The sequence below is a fragment of the Watersipora subatra genome, chromosome 2 (assembly GCF_963576615.1).
Source record: "Watersipora subatra chromosome 2, tzWatSuba1.1, whole genome shotgun sequence".
NCBI classification, from domain to species: domain Eukaryota; kingdom Metazoa; phylum Bryozoa; class Gymnolaemata; order Cheilostomatida; family Watersiporidae; genus Watersipora; species Watersipora subatra.
Window position 1 is genome coordinate 76,420,201 of NC_088709.1, and position 25,823 is coordinate 76,446,023.

The window sequence follows — 25,823 nt, forward strand, 5'->3', positions numbered from 1 at the left end:
GAACGACGCCAAATAAAATACATGATCCTAATCTATCGGAACCATTCATACTGTGCTAAAAGGGCAGCAACTTTGAGCTGAAACCATATTTGCTCACCTCTACCGCATCTACATCTATATATTCGCACAATAGCCCTAAGATGCCCACCAACAACCATCGATTATTTTGCCAGTTCCTGTAACATTCTATCTAACAACAGGCCTATCTGTTAAATGACAAAAAAAGATGGTTCTAAAAAGGTTTTCTACCGCGTGTTCCGTAATGAAAAGTACATAGGTGTTTTAGTATCATTTATTTTTCACTCACAACAAACAATAGCTAAAAAAGATAAAACTACAGCTAGCCAAGCCAGACGATATCACAGCGGAATTGAGAAATAAATCTCAACTCTTTTGCACCGTATCATGGATTGTACTTGCAACAGCAATGAATAAATAGAAACAAACATTTTAAAGCAAAGTTAGCAGACTATTTAAAAGTATTCGATAAAAAAGAGCTGCCAGGTCTGAGTAGGGTGCTACATCTATCAAATGCTGAGAAAACGAAGAGTGAGCGTGTTTTCGGACTCCCTATGCATAGGGATATGCATGGGGATATGCATAGAGGTTATGTATACCCTTGGCAATTATAGAACAATTACAGTAGCACTAATTCTGATTGGTGTATATGATTGGACATGGCAAATCGAGTCATAGAGGCCTCATTGGCTTTAAATGCAACTCACTCGGTATATTATCAAAACCCTTAAAATCTTTTTAATTAATTCGTTCATAGGTCTTTTTCTAATCGATAGAGTCAAGCTGTTCATAAGCTGGAAATGGCACAACTCCGTGTGTATAGATACACCGAGGACCCAACTGTTGTTTGTAAGGGCTGATAAGAGTTTTGAAAGGGTTTGGAACGAAAGCACCCAAATCCAGCTTTCATAAAGACAGAACTTTCTCAAACTTTTCAAGCATAAAACTAGTCAGCAATACCTCTGGCTTTCAAATCATCGATAAGTCTAGTGAGGTAGTCTGAGTCGGGATACCCATAGTTGGATGGGCCTCCTCTCATGCTCGTCTTATGATGGATGTCATTCCATACTACGCAGTCGTCTTGCCCAGTTGTGACTGATTGTCCAACAGTGAAAACAAGTCTTTGATCAAAAGCTTTTTTCAAAAGCTTTGCGGCTTTGCGTCCCTTGACATTATCTGGCAGAAAGGCTTTACGATTTGTTCCCTGATACCGCTTTCCCGGATGAGGGTGCTCAGGCTGCAAAAATGAAATTAATTGGTAACCTGTCACAGCCTTAAGCAAAATGCAGGTCTTTCTAAAACTAACCATACGATGAAGCCGTCTGATATTGTGAAAAGTAACCCAATGAATATCAATTACAAAAAGTTAACTACTCACTCCTTGTACACCTCCTGGAATGTCATAAGTGATGACTATGCTTCCATGTTTTTCATACCCTGGAAGGGAAAGGGGGGATCTGGTAGTGCTCATTCGTCCTCCTTTTGGCTGTTTTCCTTCAGCCGTTCTGAATGGTTTCCTGCATGTTGGGCACTGATTAGTCTTGGTAGTTTCAATCAACTGTTTGATGCAGCCTTTACAGAACCTGTGAGTGCATGGCAGAGTCTCATAATCCTTTAGCTCATCCAGGCAAATGGGACACTCATTCCTGCTAAGCATAGACTTTGTGACAGAAGAACTGGCTCTGGTAGTCGCCTTATATTGACTGCCTCCAGTAGCACCGGCCACTGATGATCTTTTTGCCGAGATAGATGTAGAGCGATGCCTGTCAGAGCGTACTTGATGCACTGGGGAGAGTTCGTAGGACGAATCATTAGCCGACCCTGTGGTATTGCTGTACCCATAATCCCCATAGGTCTTGTCTAAGGGTGATGTCGGTGAATAACGGTGATTAGCTGTTGCAGAAGATGAGTTGATGGTAACCCTAGCAGCTGCCCCTGGGTAAGCAGCAGCACCTGAAATCTATAATAAAGAACAAAATTTAACTTAATATATTAATTTAGATTGTCATTACAGGAATTTTAATGAAAACAACACAGTGACTTTACCTCCAACGGTTGGGGCCGACTAAAGACGTTAGCTTTTCTTTCCATGAACAAGTTGTACATAGCGTTGTAGAGATCGATCACAAAACCAGCATCATTAACAACAAAGCGGATATGCTGCAGACGAGCCCTGGGGTGTAAGGATGAGAACTTTTCCAAAGCAGTCCAGTAGCATTCAGCGCAGGTACTGATGGGAACACCCATGATACCTGCAATAATATAAGACCGTAAGATATAGTCCAGTAGCAGTCACTGCAGGTACCGATATGAACACCCATGATACCTGCAATAATATAAGACCATAAGATATAGTCCAGTAGCAGTCACTGCAGGTACCGATATGAACACCCATGATAACTGTCATAATATAAGACCGTAAGATATAGTCCAGTAGCAGTCACTGCAGGTACCAATGTGAACACCCATGATATATGTAATAATATAAGACCATAAGATGTAAGGTCTAAAGTTATATTGTAAGTTATGAGCTGTAGACTCGAATACAAACGTCATTATATACACAATTGGAAAGGGAATGTTGTGGGAATGCTGTAAACTATGTTAATACGTTAACAAAAAATCCCACATAACATCGTAGAATTACTTGAAAACTTTCTGCTCCAGTTACTGCATTCAAACTGGAACTCATTTCATCTATTTAAACTATAACTGCCACGAACAATATTGGTCTCGCAAACGACACAATCGACACAACAAGCTCCGCCCATAAATATGTAAATTCTAATATAAAATTCTCTAAATTCAGCCTTTAAAATATTCTAAGGCTTTTTTGAAAGGAAGATAAGCTATTTAACAATGCTTGTAGCTTGTTACAGGGTGTTTAATAGGCTGAACTCCGAGAAAAATCAGCTCAAACAAGCGCGATAAGCTAGCTTGTGATAAAATCGCATTTTTCAACAATCACATATTTATGGGCGGAGCTTGTTGTGTCGATTGTGTCGTTTGCAAGACCGATATTGAAATGCCGTAAAAAAATCTTCATGACTTTGAAAGTTAGTGAACCAATCTTTATTTTGAGCACAAATTCGGAATCAGAGTGTCTGATTTACCTGGAAAAAACAAAAACAGCTGTTCGTGGCAGTTATGGTTTAAGTTACTCAAGTTTCCAGTTCATCCTTCCCACGCGTTAGACAAGATAGACATATTACAGCCTGTAAACCAATAAGTGCAACTAAGTGTGACCAATCATTAAAGTAATTAACATTCAAGCTCCTCGAACATGTCACAATGCTGAGCAAGACTAACATGGCCAAAATGATTTACTAACTCACCTGCACAAATAGCAGGAAAAGCCACAGTTTTGCATTTTAACTTTTCAACCTCATTGAGGGTATTGCTGATAGTCTTCACTAAAAGTGGACTGACATCTCGACCTTTCTCAGGTGATGGGGCTATCGCATGGATGACATAGGACACACCATTGCGCGCTAAATCGCCATCAGCCCTGTCAAAGTGATTTTGTTAGATTAGAAGTGACACAACTACTGTTACATCTGCCACTATATTGCATAGATGAGGAAATCTACTTTGGTAAATGAACCAATCAGCGTATCACAAGCGTGAATAACAAGTGGAACCCATTCATTTGTAATGGCAGGAGAGGGAGGGCACTCACAGCTAACCAATGTCATATTTAAAGTGTAAATATAGACCACACTACAAGTTGTCTTCCTTTCTCTATCTTTACACTAAAGAGAACTGTATCTTTACACTAAAAACTTTACACTTGCATTTGAGCCTGAACAACAATGAGAAGGTGATGCGAGAAAGCTTGTCATGAGACACTGATTGTAGAACATTTCCCTGACTAGATTAATTCTCTCAAATTTATATCGCGTTAGCAATTGATGTATTACATTTTTCAGGGTAATAAAATTCGCAGAACAATGATTCACCAAGTTCAACTTCAACCAAAAAATAGTCTATCACTGATTTTCACAAGTCTGAAACAAAAGAATAATACAAAAAACTTACAGTTGACCCCAAGTCTCTCCTTCTCTGAAAATTCCCCGTCTGTCAACAAATTCGTTTCCTTGAGTTTGAAATCTTTGACCACAGGCTAATGCTATCGCTCTACTAACACCATCTGCAAAAGAGCAACCAGATTATCAACAAGCAAAATAAAATGTCCTATGGTTTTTAGACACACTTAGAGGCAATGAAATGGTCACATATAAAACTATTTATTGTGGTTGTGGTTATTTACGCTTGATAAATTGATAGTCTTGATGTTGCTTTGCAATTGTCTTCTATTACCTAGAACAGAAATGCTCAATTGCACACGGGTACATATGACAGAAAACAAAGCAAGTCAAACAACACAAACAAAGTAAAAAAACAAGCGCATAACATTTTTTCCTCTCAAAGAAAAGTGTCATGTACGATTCTGGCAGGCCAGTCTGTGATTCATAATCTTTAAGATAAGCAGGGATCATCGTGTTCAACAAGAACATCAGACAGTTGGAGATAAGTCAGGTATCAATGCAGCTTGGGCGAGAGTTTCCGATAGGGTGTCTGGAGTGGCGGAGTTAACATCAGTCTGATACAATACTAGCGGGGTTCTGAATTGGGGTTTAGTTAGCATGGTTAGAACTGTCAATATTAGGCAATGGGTCTGTTGTGGTGTAAGGTATTGTGTTTCCCGGGCATAATTGGTGCTGGCGTCTCCCGACAAATGAGAAGTCTACCATGGTGTAAGGTGCCATGTCCCTCTAGCGTAACTGGTCCTGGTGTTTCCAGACACATAGTTGGCCTTCAGCAGCAGTTTGTACTCAATCCATATATTGTCCAATGGCTTGCACTATGGTACCTGGCAACTACCTGGTTGAGTTGGTCTGGCATGATAGGTATCACATCTGAGCCCCTAGGGTGTACCTGGTAATTTTACATTGGCTAAGATGCTAAGATGATACACTTGGCTAAAAGTTTTATCTTTTTCGGTCTTCCTGCAGACATACGTAAAGGTCACCGGTAGTGTGGAGAGATGGTCTAAGTGAAACATTTTTTATTGCTCACTGCGAGTGTAATGACAAGAATGTGGCAGGCGTGACATAGCAGTGCATTGGCATGATCTCCGGAGCACTTGTATTTGATGTCATAGTTGTAGGCAGTCAGAACAGCTACCCACCTCTGCATCCTCATGGCGGTTATTAGTGAGACCCCTGTCTTGGGTCTTAGGATGGTTTTAGGGGTTCATGGTCTGTTAAAAAGTTGGAATGTCTACCATACAAGTATATGTGAAATTTGGTGACCCATTTGCCTCCCTGTCGATCTGGGCATGATTAGTTTCATTAAAAATCAGCGTAGGGGATGCAAATGCAACTGGTCTCTCTTGACCATCAGGAAAGATATGTGAAAGAACCACTCTCGGACCATAAGCTGAAGAGTCACAAGCAAGAAGAAGAGTTTTGTTAGTGTCACAGGGTGTTAGTACTCAATCTGTAGAGAGCATCAGCTTGACTTTCTGAGATGCCTCTTCACAGGTAGGTGACCATTTTCAGGGTGTTTGTTTGACTATCAGTCGGTGCAATGATGTATGTGAGAAATCAGGTCAGGAAGAAACTTCTAATACAAGTTGACAAGTCCAATGAAGGAGCGTGGCTCTCCGATATTTGATAGTGCTTCTCGCGCTGCTGAAACCTCACCAGTGGTTAAGTGCAGGCCATCCTTATCTATGCATTGTCTCAAATAGATTACAGATGGTTGTAGGAGTGCACATTTGTCTTCGTTCAGGCAGAGGCCGTGCTCATGTAGAGCGCTTACCATCACATGCAGTATTTCAAGGTGATCATCTTGAGACATGCCTGTGATAAATATGTCATATTGATAGCACAATGCCCATGGCAAGTTCTGTAATAACCCTTCCAAGGCTCTTTATTGAATGGCATGAGTAATCCCATATGAGAGAAGATTATACTAGAATAGCCTTTTATGAGTAGTGATAGTCGCAAAATGTTTTGATTCCTCAACTAGCTTGATTTGGGAAAATGCACGTAAAAGATCCAGTTTTGAAAACAGAGTTCCCTCGTTCAAAGCCTTCTGAAAGCCTTCGATAGATACCATAGGGTATGAGTCTACTCAAGAAATTTCAATGTGACACTCAATCCCAGCTGGGAATAGAATGTCACCATGAAATCACCACAGCAACAGATGGCTCATGGGTTTTATGACAGGCACTACTGGACTCGCCCATTTCCTTTGTTTAACAGGTGAGATGACAATGTCTTTCAAAGGATTGTTTATCTCTCTTTCAACCTGTTCTGGCAAAAGGTACATCCATAGATACTTTGGACCAATGACGCCAACACGTCTTGATCAGTGCTGACATGATGGGTTGACTATTTGATGGTCCTCCAGTCCAATTGGAAGTGTTGCAGCCACTCACGGCCAAAGAAGAGGACTTCTTCCCGGTCCAACACAAAGATACATGTCATCTTCTAATGCTCGCCATATGTGACTGTCGTCTTTAGCATACCACAAAGTACAATACCGGCAGAGATTCCATAGGGCTTATATAAAGTGGGAGTTTTGTCTAAGGGTATGTTAGGACACAACTGGCGGTATGCTGAGATCGGCATTGTTGATATACTTGAGCCTGTGCTAAATTCCATCTCCAGAGGTTGGCCATTAACGTATATGGTCAGCATGATGGGAAAATATCTGGAGTGATTGCTTAAAATGAGTTATTTGTGCTATCTCTAGTCTTCATTGGTTACTGCATGCGTTTTTTTGTGCTCCCATTTTGAGTCGAGTGCGCATTTTGGTGTTTTTTCTCATACATACTGCCTGTAAATAGCCTTTGATACCATAGTTGTAGCACTAATTTTGGAGGTGAGGACAAAGTTTGCAGACATGTTCAATACTGTCACGTGACCGGCATAGCTTAGGTGCTGTGAGGCTGCCATGTGACTATATATGTTTTGCTACGTCCTCTCATTCATGTCCTTTTCAGTTTGCTCCATTCCATGTGCCAACCCGACAACACATGTCAAAGTGAGAACGGCTTCATCTAGTAGTTTCTTTAAGACCGCATCAGATCCTATGCCAGGATCAGTCACACAAGACCCGCTCCATGTAAGCTGCGCCAAAGTTACAATGCTCCGACATCAGCTTTAATTGAGCCGCATAATCGTAAACAGATTCACTGAGCTGCCATTGACATTAGAGAAATCTATAAGTTATCTCAAGGAGAGCTGGCGATAAGTATTCTGTTATTAGCATAGATATCTGTGCAAAAGTAATGCCTTTAGGTTCACTCAGAGTCATGGGGTCGTGCAATATCTTGTACATTTTCAGTCCAATCAAGCTAAGGAAAATGGCTGTCTTCATATCTCCATCAATGTTGTTTGCATCGGCGTACGTTTCAAATCTTTCAAGATAATTAGTAAATGTCTCATGTGTTTCATCAAAGGTTTTGAATGGACTAGTAGAACGCAGGTTTAAAATTTCTAAGATGATCGCAATTTGTTAAGAATGATACTTGTAAAACTCAAATTGCATCAGACATGTGAAAATAGTCAAACACACTAACCAAGATGATGAATAATGAAATATAAAACCAAACTTGATAATGAAAAAAAAAAAATCAACAATAGCGCTGTGCAAATAAATTAGACACTATTAGACTCAATATTGCAAATGCTTTTCAGAAATCTTAATAACATCCCTTGTAAAAAATATATACGCCTCTGAAGATTTTAAAACGTGGTTTGGTGCCAAAAAATAGCTGAGATGAGTAATGGCTTCGGGTTTTATCTGATTGCGCTCAAATGCACAGAGTTGGCCTAGATGAAGAAATTCAGATCCTGCCTTTCAGTTGAATAGCTCTGAGGTGATGAACCGTCAAGTACAACGGAATTTGTAAATCTGTCTAGGAACGATTAACTAGCTACTAATACTGACTTACATTGATGTGATAAGTCCATGGAAGAGGAGCTGACGACAGCATCAAACTTCATCTTGGTCAGGTCTCCTTCCACGATAGACACCAGAGTTCCATTGGAGAGTTTAATGTCTGCCTGTCGTTTCTCAGTCACAGTCTGAGCAGGGTTTGTCTTTTTATAGTCATAGATGTAGCTAAATAAGAAGCACAAATTGAGATCGGGAATAAAACTCAGCAGATTGAGCATTATTAGTGACTTTAGCATGCTCACCTTTCTAGTGTGTGGATATCTCTATCCATGTTAGCGAGTGATCCGATAATTCTGATATCTTCATTAGTAACAAGACGAGCGATAAACCCAAGACTGGGATCTTGTAAATCATCTATTAGTGCTTTAGAAAGTTTCTCTTTGTCTCCATCATATTCAAGCTGCAGAAAAAGTTCAACAGCACATTGATAAGTGCAAAGAGGAGATGTGCTCTTGATGGGAACTGTACAGAAAACGCAACATGTCATGGAAGGGGATAGTAAGCATATGCTATGAGAGGTAGTAGTGAGTACATGATATGCTATGAGAGGTAGTAGTGAGTATATGATATGTTATGAGAGGTAGTAGTAAGTATATGATATGTTATGAGAAGTAGTAGTGAGTATATGATATGTTATGAGAGGTAGTAGTGAGTATATGATATGTTATGAGAGGTAGTAGTGAGTATATGATATGTTATGAGAGGCAGTAGTAAGTATATGATATGTTATAAGAAGTAGTAGTAAGGATATGATATGTTATGAGAAGTAGTAGTGAGTATATGATATGTTATAAGAAGTAGTAGTGAGCATATGATATGTTATGAGAGGTAGTAGTAAGCATATGATATGTTATGAGAGGTAGTAGTAAGCATATGATATGTTATGAGAGGTAGTAGTGAGTATATGATGTGTAATGAGAGGTAGTAGTGAGTATATGAAATGTTATGAGAGGTAGTAATGAGTATACGATATGCTATGAGAGGTAGTAGTAAGTATATGGTGTTATGAGAGGTAGTAGTGAATATATGATATGTTATAAGAAGTAGTAGTGAGCATATGATATGTTATGAGAGGTAGTAGTAAGCATATGATATGTTATGAGAGGTAGTAGTAAGCATATGATATGTTATGAGAGGTAGTAGTGAGTATATGATGTGTTATGAGAGGTAGTAGTGAGTATATGATATGCTATGAGAGGTAGTAGTGAGTATATGATATGTTATAAGAAGTAGTAGTGAATATATGATATGTTATGAGAAGTAGTAGTGAGTATATGATATGTTATGAAAAGTAGTAGTGAGTATAAGATATGTTATAAGAAGTAGTAGTGAGCATAAGATATGTTATGGGAAATAGTAGTAAGCATATGATATGTTATGAGAGGTAGTAGTAAGCATATGGTATGTTATGAGAGGTAGTAGTGAGTATATGATGTGTTATGAGAGGTAGTAGTGAGTATATGATATGCTATGAGAGGTAGTAGTGAGTATATGATATGTTAAGAGAGGTAGTAGTGAGTATATGATATGTTATGAGAGGTAGTGGTGAGTATATGATATGTTATGAGAGGTAGTAGTGAGTATATGATATGTTATGAGAGGTAGTAGTGAGTATATGATATGTTATGAGAAGTAGTAGTAAGCATATGAAATGTTATGAGAGGTAGTAGTGAGTATATGATATGTTATGAGAGGCAGTAGTGAATATATGATGTGTTAAGAGAGGTAGTAGTGAGTATATGATATGTTATGAGAGATAGTAGTGAGTATATGATATGTTATGAGAGGTAGTAGTGAGTATATGATATGTTATGAGAGGTAGTAGTGAGTATATGATATGTTATAAGAAGTAGTAGTAAGTATATGATATGTTATGAGAGGTAGTAGAGAGTATATGATATGTTATGAGAGGTAGTAGTGAGTATGTGATATGTTATGAGAGGTAGTAGTGAGCATATGATATGTTATGAGAAGTAGTAATGACAATATGATATATTATGAGAGGTAGTAGTGAGTATATGATATGTTATGAAAAGTAGTAGTGAGTATATAATGTGTTATGAGAGGTAGTAGTAAGTATATGGTGTTATGAGAGGTAGTAGTGAGTATATGATATGTTATGAGAAGTAGTAGTGAGTATATGATATGTTATGAGAGGTAGTAGTGGGTATATGATATGCTATGAGAGATAGTAGTGAGTATATGATATGTTATGAAAAGTAGTAGTGAGTATATGATATGTTATAAGAAGTAGTAGTGAATATATGATATGTTATGAGAAGTAGTAGTGAGTATATGATATGTTATGAAAAGTAGTAGTGAGTATATGATATGTTATAAGAAGTAGTAGTGAGCATATGATATGTTATGAGAGGTAGTAGTGAGTATATGATATGTTATGAGAGGTAGTAGTAAGTATATGATATGCTATGAGAGGTAGTAGTGAGCATATGATATGTTATGAAAAGTAGTAGTGACAATATAATATATTATGAGAGGTAGTAGTGAGTATATGATATGTTATGAGAGGTAGTAGTGAGTATATGATATGTTATGAGAGATAGTAGTGAGTATATGATATGTTATGAGAGGCAGTAGTGAACATATGATGTGTTATGAGAGGTAGTAGTGAGTATATGATATGTTATGAGAAGTAGTAGTGAGTATATGATATGTTATGAGAGGCAGTGGTGAATATATGATGTGTTATGAGAGGTAGTAGTGAGTATATGATATGCTATGAGAAGTAGTAGTGAGTATATGATATGTTATAAGAAATAATAGTGAATATATGATATGTTATGAGAGGGAGTAGTAAGTATATGATATGTTATGAGAGGTAGTAGTGAGTATATGATATGTTATGAGAGGTAGTAGTGAGTATATGATATGTTATGAGAAGTAGTAGTAAGCATATGAAATGTTATGAGAGGTAGTAGTGAGTATATGATATGTTATGAGAGGCAGTAGTGAATATATGATGTGTTAAGAGAGGTAGTAGTGAGTATATGATATGTTATGAGAAGTAGTAGTGAGTATATGATATGTTATGAGAGGTAGTAGTGAGTATATGATATGTTATGAGAGGTAGTAGGGAGTATATGATATGTTATGAGAGGTAGTAGTGAGTATATGATATGTTATGAGAGGTAGTAGTGAGTATATGATATGTTATGAGAGGTAGTAGTGAGTATATGATATGCTATGAGAAGTAGTAGTGAGTATATGATATGTTATAAGAAGTAGTAGTGAATATATGATATGTTATGAGAGATAGTAGTGAGTATATAATATGTTATGAGAAGTAGTAGTAAGCATATGAAATGTTATGAGAGGTAGTAGTGAGTATATGATATGTTATGAGAGGCAGTAGTGAATATATGATGTGTTATGAGAGGTAGTAGTGAGTATATGATGTGTTAAGAGAGGTAGTAGTGAGTATATGATGTGTTAAGAGAGGTAGTAGTGAGTATATGATATGTTATGAGAGGTAGTAGTGAGTATATGATATGTTATGAGAGGTAGTAGTGAATATATGATATGTTATGAGAAGTAGTAGTAAGCATATGAAATGTTATGGGAGGTAGTAGTGAGTATATGATATGTTATGAGAGGCAGTAGTGAATATATGATGTGTTATGAGAGGTAGTAGTGAATATATGATATGTTATGAGAGGTAGTAGTGAGTATATGATATATTATGAGAAGTAGTAGTGAGTATATGATATGCTATGAGAGGTAGTAGTGAGTATATGATATCTTATGAGAAGTAGTAGTGAGTATGTGATATGTTATGAGAGGTAGTAGTGAGTATATGATATGTTATGAGAGGTAGTAGTGAGTATATGATATGTTATGAGAAGTAGTAGTGAGTATATGATATGTTATGAGAGGTAGTAGTGAGTATATGATATGTTATGAGAGGTAGTAGTGAGTATATGATATGTTATGAGAAGTAGTAGTGAGTATATGATATGTTATGAGAGGCAGTAGTGAATATATGTGTTATGAGAGGTAGTAGTGAGTATATGATATGTTATGAGAAGTAGTAGTGAGTATATGGTATGTTATGAGAAGTGGTAGTAAGCATATGAAATGTTATGAGAGGTAGTAGTGAGTATATGATATGTTATGAGAGGCAGTAGTGAATATATGATGTGTTATGAGAGGTAGTAGTGAATATATGATATGTTATGAGAGGTAGTAGTGAGTATATGATATATTATGAGAAGTAGTGGTGAGTATATGATATGCTATGAGAGGTAGTAGTGAGTATATGATATGTTATGAGAAGTAGTAGTGAGTATGTGATATGTTATGAGAGGTAGTAGTGAGTATAGGATATGTTATGAGAGGTAGTAGTGAGTATATGATATGTTATGAGAAGTAGTAATGAGTATATGATATGTTATGAGAGGTAGTAGTGAATATATGGTATGTTATGAGAAGTAGTAGTGAGTATATGGTATGTTATGAGAAGTAGTAGTAAGCATATGAAATGTTATGAGAGGTAGTAGTGAGTATATGATATGTTATGAGAGGCAGTAGTGAATATATGATGTGTTATGAGAGGTAGTAGTGAATATATGATATGCTATGAGAGGTAGTAGTGAGTATATGATATATTATGAGAAGTAGTAGTGAATATATGATATGCTATGAGAGGTAGTAGTGAGTATATGATATGTTATGAGAAGTAGTAGTGAGTATGTGATATGTTATGAGAGGTAGTAGTGAGTATATGATATGTTATGAGAGGTAGTAGTGAGTATATGATATGTTATGAGAGGTAGTAGTGAGTATATGATATGTTATTAGAAGTAGTAGTGAGTATATGATATGTTATGAGAGGCAGTAGTGAATATATGATGTGTTATGAGAGGTAGTAGTGAATATATGATATGTTATGAGAGGTAGTAGTGAGTATATGATATATTATGAGAAGTAGTAGTGAGTATATGATATGCTATGAGAGGTAGTAGTGAGTATATGATATGTTATGAGAAGTAGTAGTGAGTATGTGATATGTTATGAGAGGTAGTAGTGAGTATATGATATGTTATGAGAGGTAGTAGTGAGTATATGATATGTTATGAGAAGTAGTAGTGAGTATATGATATGTTATGAGAGGTAGTAGTGAGTATATGATATGTTATGAGAGGTAGTAGTGAGTATATGATATGTTATGAGAGGCAGTAGTGAATATATGTGTTATGAGAGGTAGTAGTGAGTATATGATATGTTATGAGAGGTAGTAGTGAGTATATGATATGTTATGAGAAGTAGTAGTAAGCATATGAAATGTTATGAGAGGTAGTAGTGAGTATATGATATGTTATGAGAGGCAGTAGTGAATATATGATGTGTTATGAGAGGTAGTAGTGAGTATATGATATGTTATGAGAAGTAGTAGTGAGTATATGATATGTTATGAGAGGCAGTAGTGAATATATGATGTGTTATGAGAGGTATTAGTAAGCATATGAAATGTTATGAGAGGTAGTAGTGAGTATATGATATGTTATGAGAGGCAGTAGTGAATATATGATGTGTTATGAGAGGTAGTAGTGAGTATATGATATGCTATGAGAAGTAGTAGTGAGTATATGATATGTTATGAGAGGTAGTAGTGAGTATATGTTATGTTATGAGAGGTAGTAGCGAATATATGATATGTTATGAGAAGTAGTAGTGAGTATATGATATGTTATGAGAAGTAGTAGTAAGCATATGAAATGTTATGAGAGGTAGTAGTGAGTATATGATATGTTATGAGAGGCAGTAGTGAATATATGATGTGTTATGAGAGGTAGTAGTGAGTATATGATATGTTATGAGAAGTAGTAGTGAGCATATGATATGTTATGAGAGGTAGTAGTGAGTATATGATATGTTATGAGAGGTAGTAGTAAGTATATTGTAAAGTTTGCAAAAGCACGAAATCTACAAAAATAAACCAGTTCTTAGGATGTATACGTACAGCACTTATTATCGCTTGCCATAAAAAATGACTGTAGAACAACTTGATTGACCTGTTTACAAAGACAATAAAACAGCTGCCTTTTCTCACGAGTCGCCAAACATTTAATGAGTTTTCCAGGCCTTTACACTCGCCATGGTGGTCGTTCAATAAACATTTTTTACTCATTTCACCTATAAACTGTCATCAGACATTATTTCGAAAGAACTACACAAAAGACTGTCTGACACCTGGCTCGATCAAGTCAGTTGCGTGTGTGCCATTGACAAAGAAACATTATTTTAACGATATTACGGACAAGAAACTTATATGTATATTCTGGAGTATGGCAGAGGTATGTTTTGTGTTTACTTGTCTTTTATCTAATATTTCTGGTTATAACATTTGATATCAAGTAATTTACGTAACATTTTCTGCTTCAGACAGCAATTTTGCTTTAAAGATTGTGAATCAATTTGTTTTTTAAAACCTTTCAGGTTTCACGGTCGGTTGGAAATAAAGTCACAGTCAACAAAAGATCTAACCACCGTTGTACTTTGGGAAGTACTCTAAATACAAATATACACACACGCATGATAAATAACTTCTAAAGTTCAAAGAACTTTATATATATGATATGCTATGAGAGGTAGTAGTGAGCATATGATATGTTATGAAAAGTAGTAGTGACAATATAATATATTATGAGAGGTAGTAGTGAGTGTATGATATGTTATGAGAGGCAGTAGTGAGTATATGATATGTTATGAGAGATAGTAGTGAGTATATGATATGTTATGAGAAGTAGTAGTAAGCATATGAAATGTTATGAGAGGTAGTAGTGAGTATATGATATGTTATGAGAGGCAGTAGTGAACATATGATGTGTTATGAGAGGTAGTAGTGAGTATATGATATGTTATGAGAGGTAGTAGTAAGTATATGATATGCTATGAGAGGTAGTAGTGAGCATATGATATGTTATGAAAAGTAGTAGTGACAATATAATATATTATGAGAGGTAGTAGTGAGTATATGATATGTTATGAGAGGTAGTAGTGAGTATATGATATGTTATGAGAGATAGTAGTGAGTATATGATATGTTATGAGAGGCAGTAGTGAACATATGATGTGTTATGAGAGGTAGTAGTGAGTATATGATATGTTATGAGAAGTAGTAGTGAGTATATGATATGTTATGAGAGGCAGTGGTGAATATATGATGTGTTATGAGAGGTAGTAGTGAGTATATGATATGCTATGAGAAGTAGTAGTGAGTATATGATATGTTATAAGAAATAATAGTGAATATATGATATGTTATGAGAGGGAGTAGTAAGTATATGATATGTTATGAGAGGTAGTAGTGAGTATATGATATGTTATGAGAGGTAGTAGTGAGTATATGATATGTTATGAGAAGTAGTAGTAAGCATATGAAATGTTATGAGAGGTAGTAGTGAGTATATGATATGTTATGAGAGGCAGTAGTGAATATATGATGTGTTAAGAGAGGTAGTAGTGAGTATATGATATGTTATGAGAAGTAGTAGTGAGTATATGATATGTTATGAGAGGTAGTAGTGAGTATATGATATGTTATGAGAGGTAGTAGGGAGTATATGATATGTTATGAGAGGTAGTAGTGAGTATATGATATGTTATGAGAGGTAGTAGTGAGTATATGATATGTTATGAGAAGTAGTAGTAAGCATATGAAATGTTATGAGAGGTAGTAGTGAGTATATGATATGTTATGAGAGTCAGTAGTGAATATATGATGTGTTAAGAGAGGTAGTAGTGAGTATATGATATGTTATGAGAAGTAGTAGTGAGTATATGATATGTTATGAGAGGTAGTAGGGAGTATATGATATGTTATGAGAGGTAGTAGTGAGTATATGATATGTTATGAGAGGTAGTAGTGAGTATATGATATGTTATGAGAGGTAGTAGTGAGTATATGATATGCTATGAGAAGTAGTAGTGAGTATATGATATGTTATAAGAAGTAGTAGTGAATATATGATATGTTATAAGAAGTAGTAGTGAATATATGATATGTTATGAGAGATAGTAGTGAGTATATAATATGTTATGAGAAGTAGTAGTAAGCATATGAAATGTTATGAGAGGTAGTAGTGAGTATATGATATGTTATGAGAGGCAGTAGTGAATATATGATGTGTTATGAGAGGTAGTAGTGAGTATATGATGTGTTAAGAGAGGTAGTAGTGAGTATATGATATGTTATGAGAGGTAGTAGTGAGTATATGATATGTTATGAGAGGTAGTAGTGAATATATGATATGTTATGAGAAGTAGTAGTGAGTATATGGTATGTTATGAGAAGTAGTAGTAAGCATATGAAATGTTATGAGAGGTAGTAGTGAGTATATGATATGTTATGAGAGGCAGTAGTGAATATATGATGTGTTATGAGAGGTAGTAGTGAATATATGATATGTTATGAGAGGTAGTAGTGAGTATATGATATATTATGAGAAGTAGTAGTGAGTATATGATATGCTATGAGAGGTAGTAGTGAGTATATGATATGTTATGAGAAGTAGTAGTGAGTATGTGATATGTTATGAGAGGTAGTAGTGAGTATATGATATGTTATGAGCGGTAGTAGTGAGTATATGATATGTTATGAGAAGTAGTAGTGAGTATATGATATGTTATGAGAGGTAGTAGTGAGTATATGATATGTTATGAGAGGTAGTATTGAGTATATGATATGTTATGAGAAGTAGTAGTGAGTATATGATATGTTATGAGAGGCAGTAGTGAATATATGTGTTATGAGAGGTAGTAGTGAGTATATGATATGTTATGAGAAGTAGTAGTGAGTATATGGTATGTTATGAGAAGTAGTAGTAAGCATATGAAATGTTATGAGAGGTAGTAGTGAGTATATGATATATTATGAGAAGTAGTAGTGAGTATATGATATGCTATGAGAGATAGTAGTGAGTATATGATATGTTATGAGAAGTAGTAGTGAGTATGTGATCTGTTATGAGAGGTAGTAGTGAGTATAGGATATGTTATGAGAGGTAGTAGTGAGTATATGATATGTTATGAGAAGTAGTAGTGAGTATATGATATGTTATGAGAGGTAGTAGTGAATATATGGTATGTTATGAGAAGTAGTAGTGAGTATATGGTATGTTATGAGAAGTAGTAGTAAGCATATGAAATGTTATGAGAGGTAGTAGTGAGTATATGATATGTTATGAGAGGCAGTAGTGAATATATGATGTGTTATGAGAGGTAGTAGTGAATATATGATATGTTATGAGAGGTAGTAGTGAGTATATGATATATTATGAGAAGTAGTAGTGAGTATATGATATGCTATGAGAGATAGTAGTGAGTATATGATATGTTATGAGAAGTAGTAGTGAGTATGTGATCTGTTATGAGAGGTAGTAGTGAGTATAGGATATGTTATGAGAGGTAGTAGTGAGTATATGATATGTTATGAGAAGTAGTAGTGAGTATATGATATGTTATGAGAGGTAGTAGTGAATATATGGTATGTTATGAGAAGTAGTAGTGAGTATATGGTATGTTATGAGAAGTAGTAGTAAGCATATGAAATGTTATGAGAGGTAGTAGTGAGTATATGATATGTTATGAGAGGCAGTAGTGAATATATGATGTGTTATGAGAGGTAGTAGTGAATATATGATATGTTATGAGAGGTAGTAGTGAGTATATGATATATTATGAGAAGTAGTAGTGAGTATATGATATGCTATGAGAGGTAGTAGTGAGTATATGATATGTTATGAGAAGTAGTAGTGAGTATGTGATATGTTATGAGAGGTAGCAGTGAGTATATGATATGTTATGAGAGGTAGTAGTGAGTATATGATATGTTATGAGAGGTAGTAGTGAGTATATGATATGTTATGAGAAGTAGTAGTGAGTATATGATATGTTATGAGAGGCAGTAGTGAATATATGATGTGTTATGAGAGGTAGTAGTGAATATATGATATGTTATGAGAGGTAGTAGTGAGTATATGATATATTATGAGAAGTAGTAGTGAGTATATGATATGCTATGAGAGGTAGTAGTGAGTATATGATATGTTATGAGAAGTAGTAGTGAGTATGTGATATGTTATGAGAGGTAGTAGTGAGTATATGATATGTTATGAGAGGTAGTAGTGAGTATATGATATGTTATGAGAAGTAGTAGTGAGTATATGATATGTTATGAGAGGTAGTAGTGAGTATATGATATGTTATGAGAGGTAGTAGTGAGTATATGATATGTTATGAGAAGTAGTAGTGAGTATATGATATGTTATGAGAGGCAGTAGTGAATATATGTGTTATGAGAGGTAGTAGTGAGTATATGATATGTTATGAGAGGTAGTAGTGAGTATATGATATGTTATGAGAAGTAGTAGTAAGCATATGAAATGTTATGAGAGGTAGTAGTGAGTATATGATATGTTATGAGAGGTAGTAGTAAGTATATGATATGCTATGAGAGGTAGTAGTGAGCATATGATATGTTATGAAAAGTAGTAGTGACAATATAATATATTATGAGAGGTAGTAGTGAGTGTATGATATGTTATGAGAGGCAGTAGTGAGTATATGATATGTTATGAGAGATAGTAGTGAGTATATGATATGTTATGAGAAGTAGTAGTAAGCATATGAAATGTTATGAGAGGTAGTAGTGAGTATATGATATGTTATGAGAGGCAGTAGTGAACATATGATGTGTTATGAGAGGTAGTAGTGAGTATATGATATGTTATGAGAGGTAGTAGTAAGTATATGATATGCTATGAGAGGTAGTAGTGAGCATATGATATGTTATGAAAAGTAGTAGTGACAATATAATATATTATGAGAGGTAGTAGTGAGTATATGATATGTTATGAGAGGTAGTAGTGAGTATATGATATGTTATGAGAGATAGTAGTGAGTATATGATATGTTATGAGAGGCAGTAGTGAACATATGATGTGTTATGAGAGGTAGTAGTGAGTATATGATATGTTATGAGAAGTAGTAGTGAGTATATGATATGTTATGAGAGGCAGTGGTGAATATATGATGTGTTATGAGAGGTAGTAGTGAGTATATGATATGCTATGAGAAGTAGTAGTGAGTATATGATATGTTATAAGAAATAATAGTGAATATATGATATGTTATGAGAGGGAGTAGTAAGTATATGATATGTTATGAGAGGTAGTAGTGAGTATATGATATGTTATGAGAGGTAGTAGTGAGTATATGATATGTTATGAGAAGTAGTAGTAAGCATATGAAATGTTATGAGAGGTAGTAGTGAGTATATGATATGTTATGAGAGGCAGTAGTGAATATATGATGTGTTAAGAGAGGTAGTAGTGAGTATATGATATGTTATGAGAAGTAGTAGTGAGTATATGATATGTTATGAGAGGTAGTAGTGAGTATATGATATGTTATGAGTGGTAGTAGGGAGTATATGATATGTTATGAGAGGTAGTAGTGAGTATATGATATGTTATGAGAGGTAGTAGTGAGTATATGATATGTTATGAGAGGTAGTAGTGAGTATATGATATGTTATGAGAGGCAGTAGTGAACATATGATGTGTTATGAGAGGTAGTAGTGAGTATATGATATGTTATGAGAGGTAGTAGTAAGTATATGATATGCTATGAGAGGTAGTAGTGAGCATATGATATGTTATGAAAAGTAGTAGTGACAATATAATATATTATGAGAGGTAGTAGTGAGTATATGATATGTTATGAGAGGTAGTAGTGAGTATATGATATGTTATGAGAGATAGTAGTGAGTATATGATATGTTATGAGAGGCAGTAGTGAACATATGATGTGTTATGAGAGGTAGTAGTGAGTATATGATATGTTATGAGAAGTAGTAGTGAGTATATGATATGTTATGAGAGGCAGTGGTGAATATATGATGTGTTATGAGAGGTAGTAGTGAGTATATGATATGCTATGAGAAGTAGTAGTGAGTATATGATATGTTATAAGAAATAATAGTGAATATATGATATGTTATGAGAGGGAGTAGTAAGTATATGATATGTTATGAGAGGTAGTAGTGAGTATATGATATGTTATGAGAGGTAGTAGTGAGTATATGATATGTTATGAGAAGTAGTAGTAAGCATATGAAATGTTATGAGAGGTAGTAGTGAGTATATGATATGTTATGAGAGGCAGTAGTGAATATATGATGTGTTAAGAGAGGTAGTAGTGAGTATATGATATGTTATGAGAAGTAGTAGTGAGTATATGATATGTTATGAGAGGTAGTAGTGAGTATATGATATGTTATGAGAGGTAGTAGGGAGTATATGATATGTTATGAGAGGTAGTAGTGAGTATATGATATGTTATGAGAGGTAGTAGTGAGTATATGATATGTTATGAGAGGTAGTAGTGAGTATATGATATGCTATGAGAAGTAGTAGTGAGTATATGATATGTTATAAGAAGTAGTAGTGAATATATGATATGTTATGAGAGATAGTAGTGAGTATATAATATGTTATGAGAAGTAGTAGTAAGCATATGAAATGTTATGAGAGGTAGTAGTGAGTATATGATATGTTATGAGAGGCAGTAGTGAATATATGATGTGTTATGAGAGGTAGTAGTGAGTATATGATGTGTTAAGAGAGGTAGTAGTGAGTATATGATGTGTTAAGAGAGGTAGTAGTGAGTATATGATATGTTATGAGAGGTAGTAGTGAGTATATGATATGTTATGAGAGGTAGTAGTGAATATATGATATGTTATGAGAAGTAGTAGTAAGCATATGAAATGTTATGGGAGGTAGTAGTGAGTATATGATATGTTATGAGAGGCAGTAGTGAATATATGATGTGTTATGAGAGGTAGTAGTGAATATATGATATGTTATGAGAGGTAGTAGTGAGTATATGATATATTATGAGAAGTAGTAGTGAGTATATGATATGCTATGAGAGGTAGTAGTGAGTATATGATATCTTATGAGAAGTAGTAGTGAGTATGTGATATGTTATGAGAGGTAGTAGTGAGTATATGATATGTTATGAGAGGTAGTAGTGAGTATATGATATGTTATGAGAAGTAGTAGTGAGTATATGATATGTTATGAGAGGTAGTAGTGAGTATATGATATGTTATGAGAGGTAGTAGTGAGTATATGATATGTTATGAGAAGTAGTAGTGAGTATATGATATGTTATGAGAGGCAGTAGTGAATATATGTGTTATGAGAGGTAGTAGTGAGTATATGATATGTTATGAGAAGTAGTAGTGAGTATATGGTATGTTATGAGAAGTGGTAGTAAGCATATGAAATGTTATGAGAGGTAGTAGTGAGTATATGATATGTTATGAGAGGCAGTAGTGAATATATGATGTGTTATGAGAGGTAGTAGTGAATATATGATATGTTATGAGAGGTAGTAGTGAGTATATGATATATTATGAGAAGTAGTGGTGAGTATATGATATGCTATGAGAGGTAGTAGTGAGTATATGATATGTTATGAGAAGTAGTAGTGAGTATGTGATATGTTATGAGAGGTAGTAGTGAGTATAGGATATGTTATGAGAGGTAGTAGTGAGTATATGATATGTTATGAGAAGTAGTAATGAGTATATGATATGTTATGAGAGGTAGTAGTGAATATATGGTATGTTATGAGAAGTAGTAGTGAGTATATGGTATGTTATGAGAAGTAGTAGTAAGCATATGAAATGTTATGAGAGGTAGTAGTGAGTATATGATATGTTATGAGAGGCAGTAGTGAATATATGATGTGTTATGAGAGGTAGTAGTGAATATATGATATGTTATGAGAGGTAGTAGTGAGTATATGATATATTATGAGAAGTAGTAGTGAGTATATGATATGCTATGAGAGGTAGTAGTGAGTATATGATATGTTATGAGAAGTAGTAGTGAGTATGTGATATGTTATGAGAGGTAGTAGTGAGTATATGATATGTTATGAGAGGTAGTAGTGAGTATATGATATGTTATGAGAGGTAGTAGTGAGTATATGATATGTTATTAGAAGTAGTAGTGAGTATATGATATGTTATGAGAGGCAGTAGTGAATATATGATGTGTTATGAGAGGTAGTAGTGAATATATGATATGTTATGAGAGGTAGTAGTGAGTATATGATATATTATGAGAAGTAGTAGTGAGTATATGATATGCTATGAGAGGTAGTAGTGAGTATATGATATGTTATGAGAAGTAGTAGTGAGTATGTGATATGTTATGAGAGGTAGTAGTGAGTATATGATATGTTATGAGAGGTAGTAGTGAGTATATGATATGTTATGAGAAGTAGTAGTGAGTATATGATATGTTATGAGAGGTAGTAGTGAGTATATGATATGTTATGAGAGGTAGTAGTGAGTATATGATATGTTATGAGAGGCAGTAGTGAATATATGTGTTATGAGAGGTAGTAGTGAGTATATGATATGTTATGAGAGGTAGTAGTGAGTATATGATATGTTATGAGAAGTAGTAGTAAGCATATGAAATGTTATGAGAGGTAGTAGTGAGTATATGATATGTTATGAGAGGCAGTAGTGAATATATGATGTGTTATGAGAGGTAGTAGTGAGTATATGATATGTTATGAGAAGTAGTAGTGAGTATATGATATGTTATGAGAGGCAGTAGTGAATATATGATGTGTTATGAGAGGTATTAGTAAGCATATGAAATGTTATGAGAGGTAGTAGTGAGTATATGATATGTTATGAGAGGCAGTAGTGAATATATGATGTGTTATGAGAGGTAGTAGTGAGTATATGATATGCTATGAGAAGTAGTAGTGAGTATATGATATGTTATGAGAGGTAGTAGTGAGTATATGTTATGTTATGAGAGGTAGTAGCGAATATATGATATGTTATGAGAAGTAGTAGTGAGTATATGATATGTTATGAGAAGTAGTAGTAAGCATATGAAATGTTATGAGAGGTAGTAGTGAGTATATGATATGTTATGAGAGGCAGTAGTGAATATATGATGTGTTATGAGAGGTAGTAGTGAGTATATGATATGTTATGAGAAGTAGTAGTGAGCATATGATATGTTATGAGAGGTAGTAGTGAGTATATGATATGTTATGAGAGGTAGTAGTAAGTATATTGTAAAGTTTGCAAAAGCACGAAATCTACAAAAATAAACCAGTTCTTAGGATGTATACGTACAGCACTTATTATCGCTTGCCATAAAAAATGACTGTAGAACAACTTGATTGACCTGTTTACAAAGACAATAAAACAGCTGCCTTTTCTCACGAGTCGCCAAACATTTAATGAGTTTTCCAGGCCTTTACACTCGCCATGGTGGTCGTTCAATAAACATTTTTTACTCATTTCACCTATAAACTGTCATCAGACATTATTTCGAAAGAACTACACAAAAGACTGTCTGACACCTGGCTCGATCAAGTCAGTTGCGTGTGTGCCATTGACAAAGAAACATTATTTTAACGATATTACGGACAAGAAACTTATATGTATATTCTGGAGTATGGCAGAGGTATGTTTTGTGTTTACTTGTCTTTTATCTAATATTTCTGGTTATAACATTTGATATCAAGTAATTTACGTAACATTTTCTGCTTCAGACAGCAATTTTGCTTTAAAGATTGTGAATCAATTTGTTTTTTAAAACCTTTCAGGTTTCACGGTCGGTTGGAAATAAAGTCACAGTCAACAAAAGATCTAACCACCGTTGTACTTTGGGAAGTACTCTAAATACAAATATACACACACGCATGATAAATAACTTCTAAAGTTCAAAGAACTTTATATATATGATATGCTATGAGAGGTAGTAGTGAGCATATGATATGTTATGAAAAGTAGTAGTGACAATATAATATATTATGAGAGGTAGTAGTGAGTGTATGATATGTTATGAGAGGCAGTAGTGAGTATATGATATGTTATGAGAGATAGTAGTGAGTATATGATATGTTATGAGAAGTAGTAGTAAGCATATGAAATGTTATGAGAGGTAGTAGTGAGTATATGATATGTTATGAGAGGCAGTAGTGAACATATGATGTGTTATGAGAGGTAGTAGTGAGTATATGATATGTTATGAGAAGTAGTAGTGAGTATATGATATGTTATGAGAGGCAGTAGTGACTATATGATGTGTTATGAGAGGTAGTAATGAGTATATGATATGCTATGAGAAGTAGTAGTGAGTATATGATATGTTATAAGAAGTAATAGTGAATATATGATATGTTATGAGAGGGAGTAGTAAGTATATGATATGTTATGAGAGGTAGTAGTGAGTATATGATATGTTATGAGAGGTAGTAGTGAGTATATGATATGTTATGAGAAGTAGTAGTAAGCATATGAAATGTTATGAGAGGTAGTAGTGAGTATATGATATGTTATGAGAGGCAGTAGTGAATATATGATGTGTTAAGAGAGGTAGTAGTGAGTATATGATATGTTATGAGAAGTAGTAGTGAGTATATGATATGTTATGAGAGGTAGTAGTGAGTATATGATATGCTATGAGAGGTAGTAGGGAGTATATGATATGTTATGAGAGGTAGTAGTGAGTATATGATATGTTATGAGAGGTAGTAGTGAGTATATGATATGTTATGAGAAGTAGTAGTGAGTATATGATATGTTATGAGAGGCAGTAGTGACTATATGATGTGTTATGAGAGGTAGTAATGAGTATATGATATGCTATGAGAAGTAGTAGTGAGTATATGATATGTTATAAGAAGTAATAGTGAATATATGATATGTTATGAGAGGGAGTAGTAAGTATATGATATGTTATGAGAGGTAGTAGTGAGTATATGATATGTTATGAGAGGTAGTAGTGAGTATATGATATGTTATGAGAAGTAGTAGTAAGCATATGAAATGTTATGAGAGGTAGTAGTGAGTATATGATATGTTATGAGAGGCAGTAGTGAATATATGATGTGTTAAGAGAGGTAGTAGTGAGTATATGATATGTTATGAGAAGTAGTAGTGAGTATATGATATGTTATGAGAGGTAGTAGTGAGTATATGATATGTTATGAGAGGTAGTAGGGAGTATATGATATGTTATGAGAGGTAGTAGTGAGTATATGATATGTTATGAGAGGTAGTAGTGAGTATATGATATGTTATGAGAGGTAGTAGTGAGTATATGATATGCTATGAGAAGTAGTAGTGAGTATATGATATGTTATAAGAAGTAGTAGTGAATATATGATATGTTATGAGAGATAGTAGTGAGTATATAATATGTTATGAGAAGTAGTAGTAAGCATATGAAATGTTATGAGAGGTAGTAGTGAGTATATGATATGTTATGAGAGGCAGTAGTGAATATATGATGTGTTATGAGAGATAGTAGTGAGTATATGATATGTTATGAGAGGCAGTAGTGAATATATGATGTGTTAAGAGAGGTAGTAGTGAGTATATGATATGTTATGAGAAGTAGTAGTGAGTATATGATATGTTATGAGAGGTAGTAGTGAGTATATGATATGTTATGAGAGGTAGTAGGGAGTATATGATATGTTATGAGAGGTAGTAGTGAGTATATGATATGTTATGAGAGGTAGTAGTGAGTATATGATATGTTATGAGAGGTAGTAGTGAGTATATGATATGCTATGAGAAGTAGTAGTGAGTATATGATATGTTATAAGAAGTAGTAGTGAATATATGATATGTTATGAGAGATAGTAGTGAGTATATAATATGTTATGAGAAGTAGTAGTAAGCATATGAAATGTTATGAGAGGTAGTAGTGAGTATATGATATGTTATGAGAGGCAGTAGTGAATATATGATG

The 25,823-nt window shown here is 34.5% G+C and overlaps 1 protein-coding gene across 1 annotated transcript in view; it reads right to left on the reverse strand.

Annotated features, from left to right (window-relative positions):
• Positions 1 to 343: 343 nt before the first annotated feature.
• LOC137387056 (uncharacterized) overlaps positions 344 to 25,823 on the reverse strand; it is a 48,379-nt gene continuing 22,899 nt past the window's right edge. The window contains exons 7-13 of the mRNA XM_068073344.1: positions 8,235 to 8,392; positions 7,988 to 8,157; positions 4,057 to 4,168; positions 3,354 to 3,526; positions 2,065 to 2,270; positions 1,397 to 1,978; positions 344 to 1,255 (exon numbers count right to left, since the gene is read on the reverse strand). Coding sequence (XP_067929445.1) covers positions 965 to 1,255; positions 1,397 to 1,978; positions 2,065 to 2,270; positions 3,354 to 3,526; positions 4,057 to 4,168; positions 7,988 to 8,157; positions 8,235 to 8,392 — 1,692 coding nt within the window. The 3' untranslated portion in view covers positions 344 to 964. The remainder of the gene's footprint in view (positions 1,256 to 1,396; positions 1,979 to 2,064; positions 2,271 to 3,353; positions 3,527 to 4,056; positions 4,169 to 7,987; positions 8,158 to 8,234; positions 8,393 to 25,823) is intronic.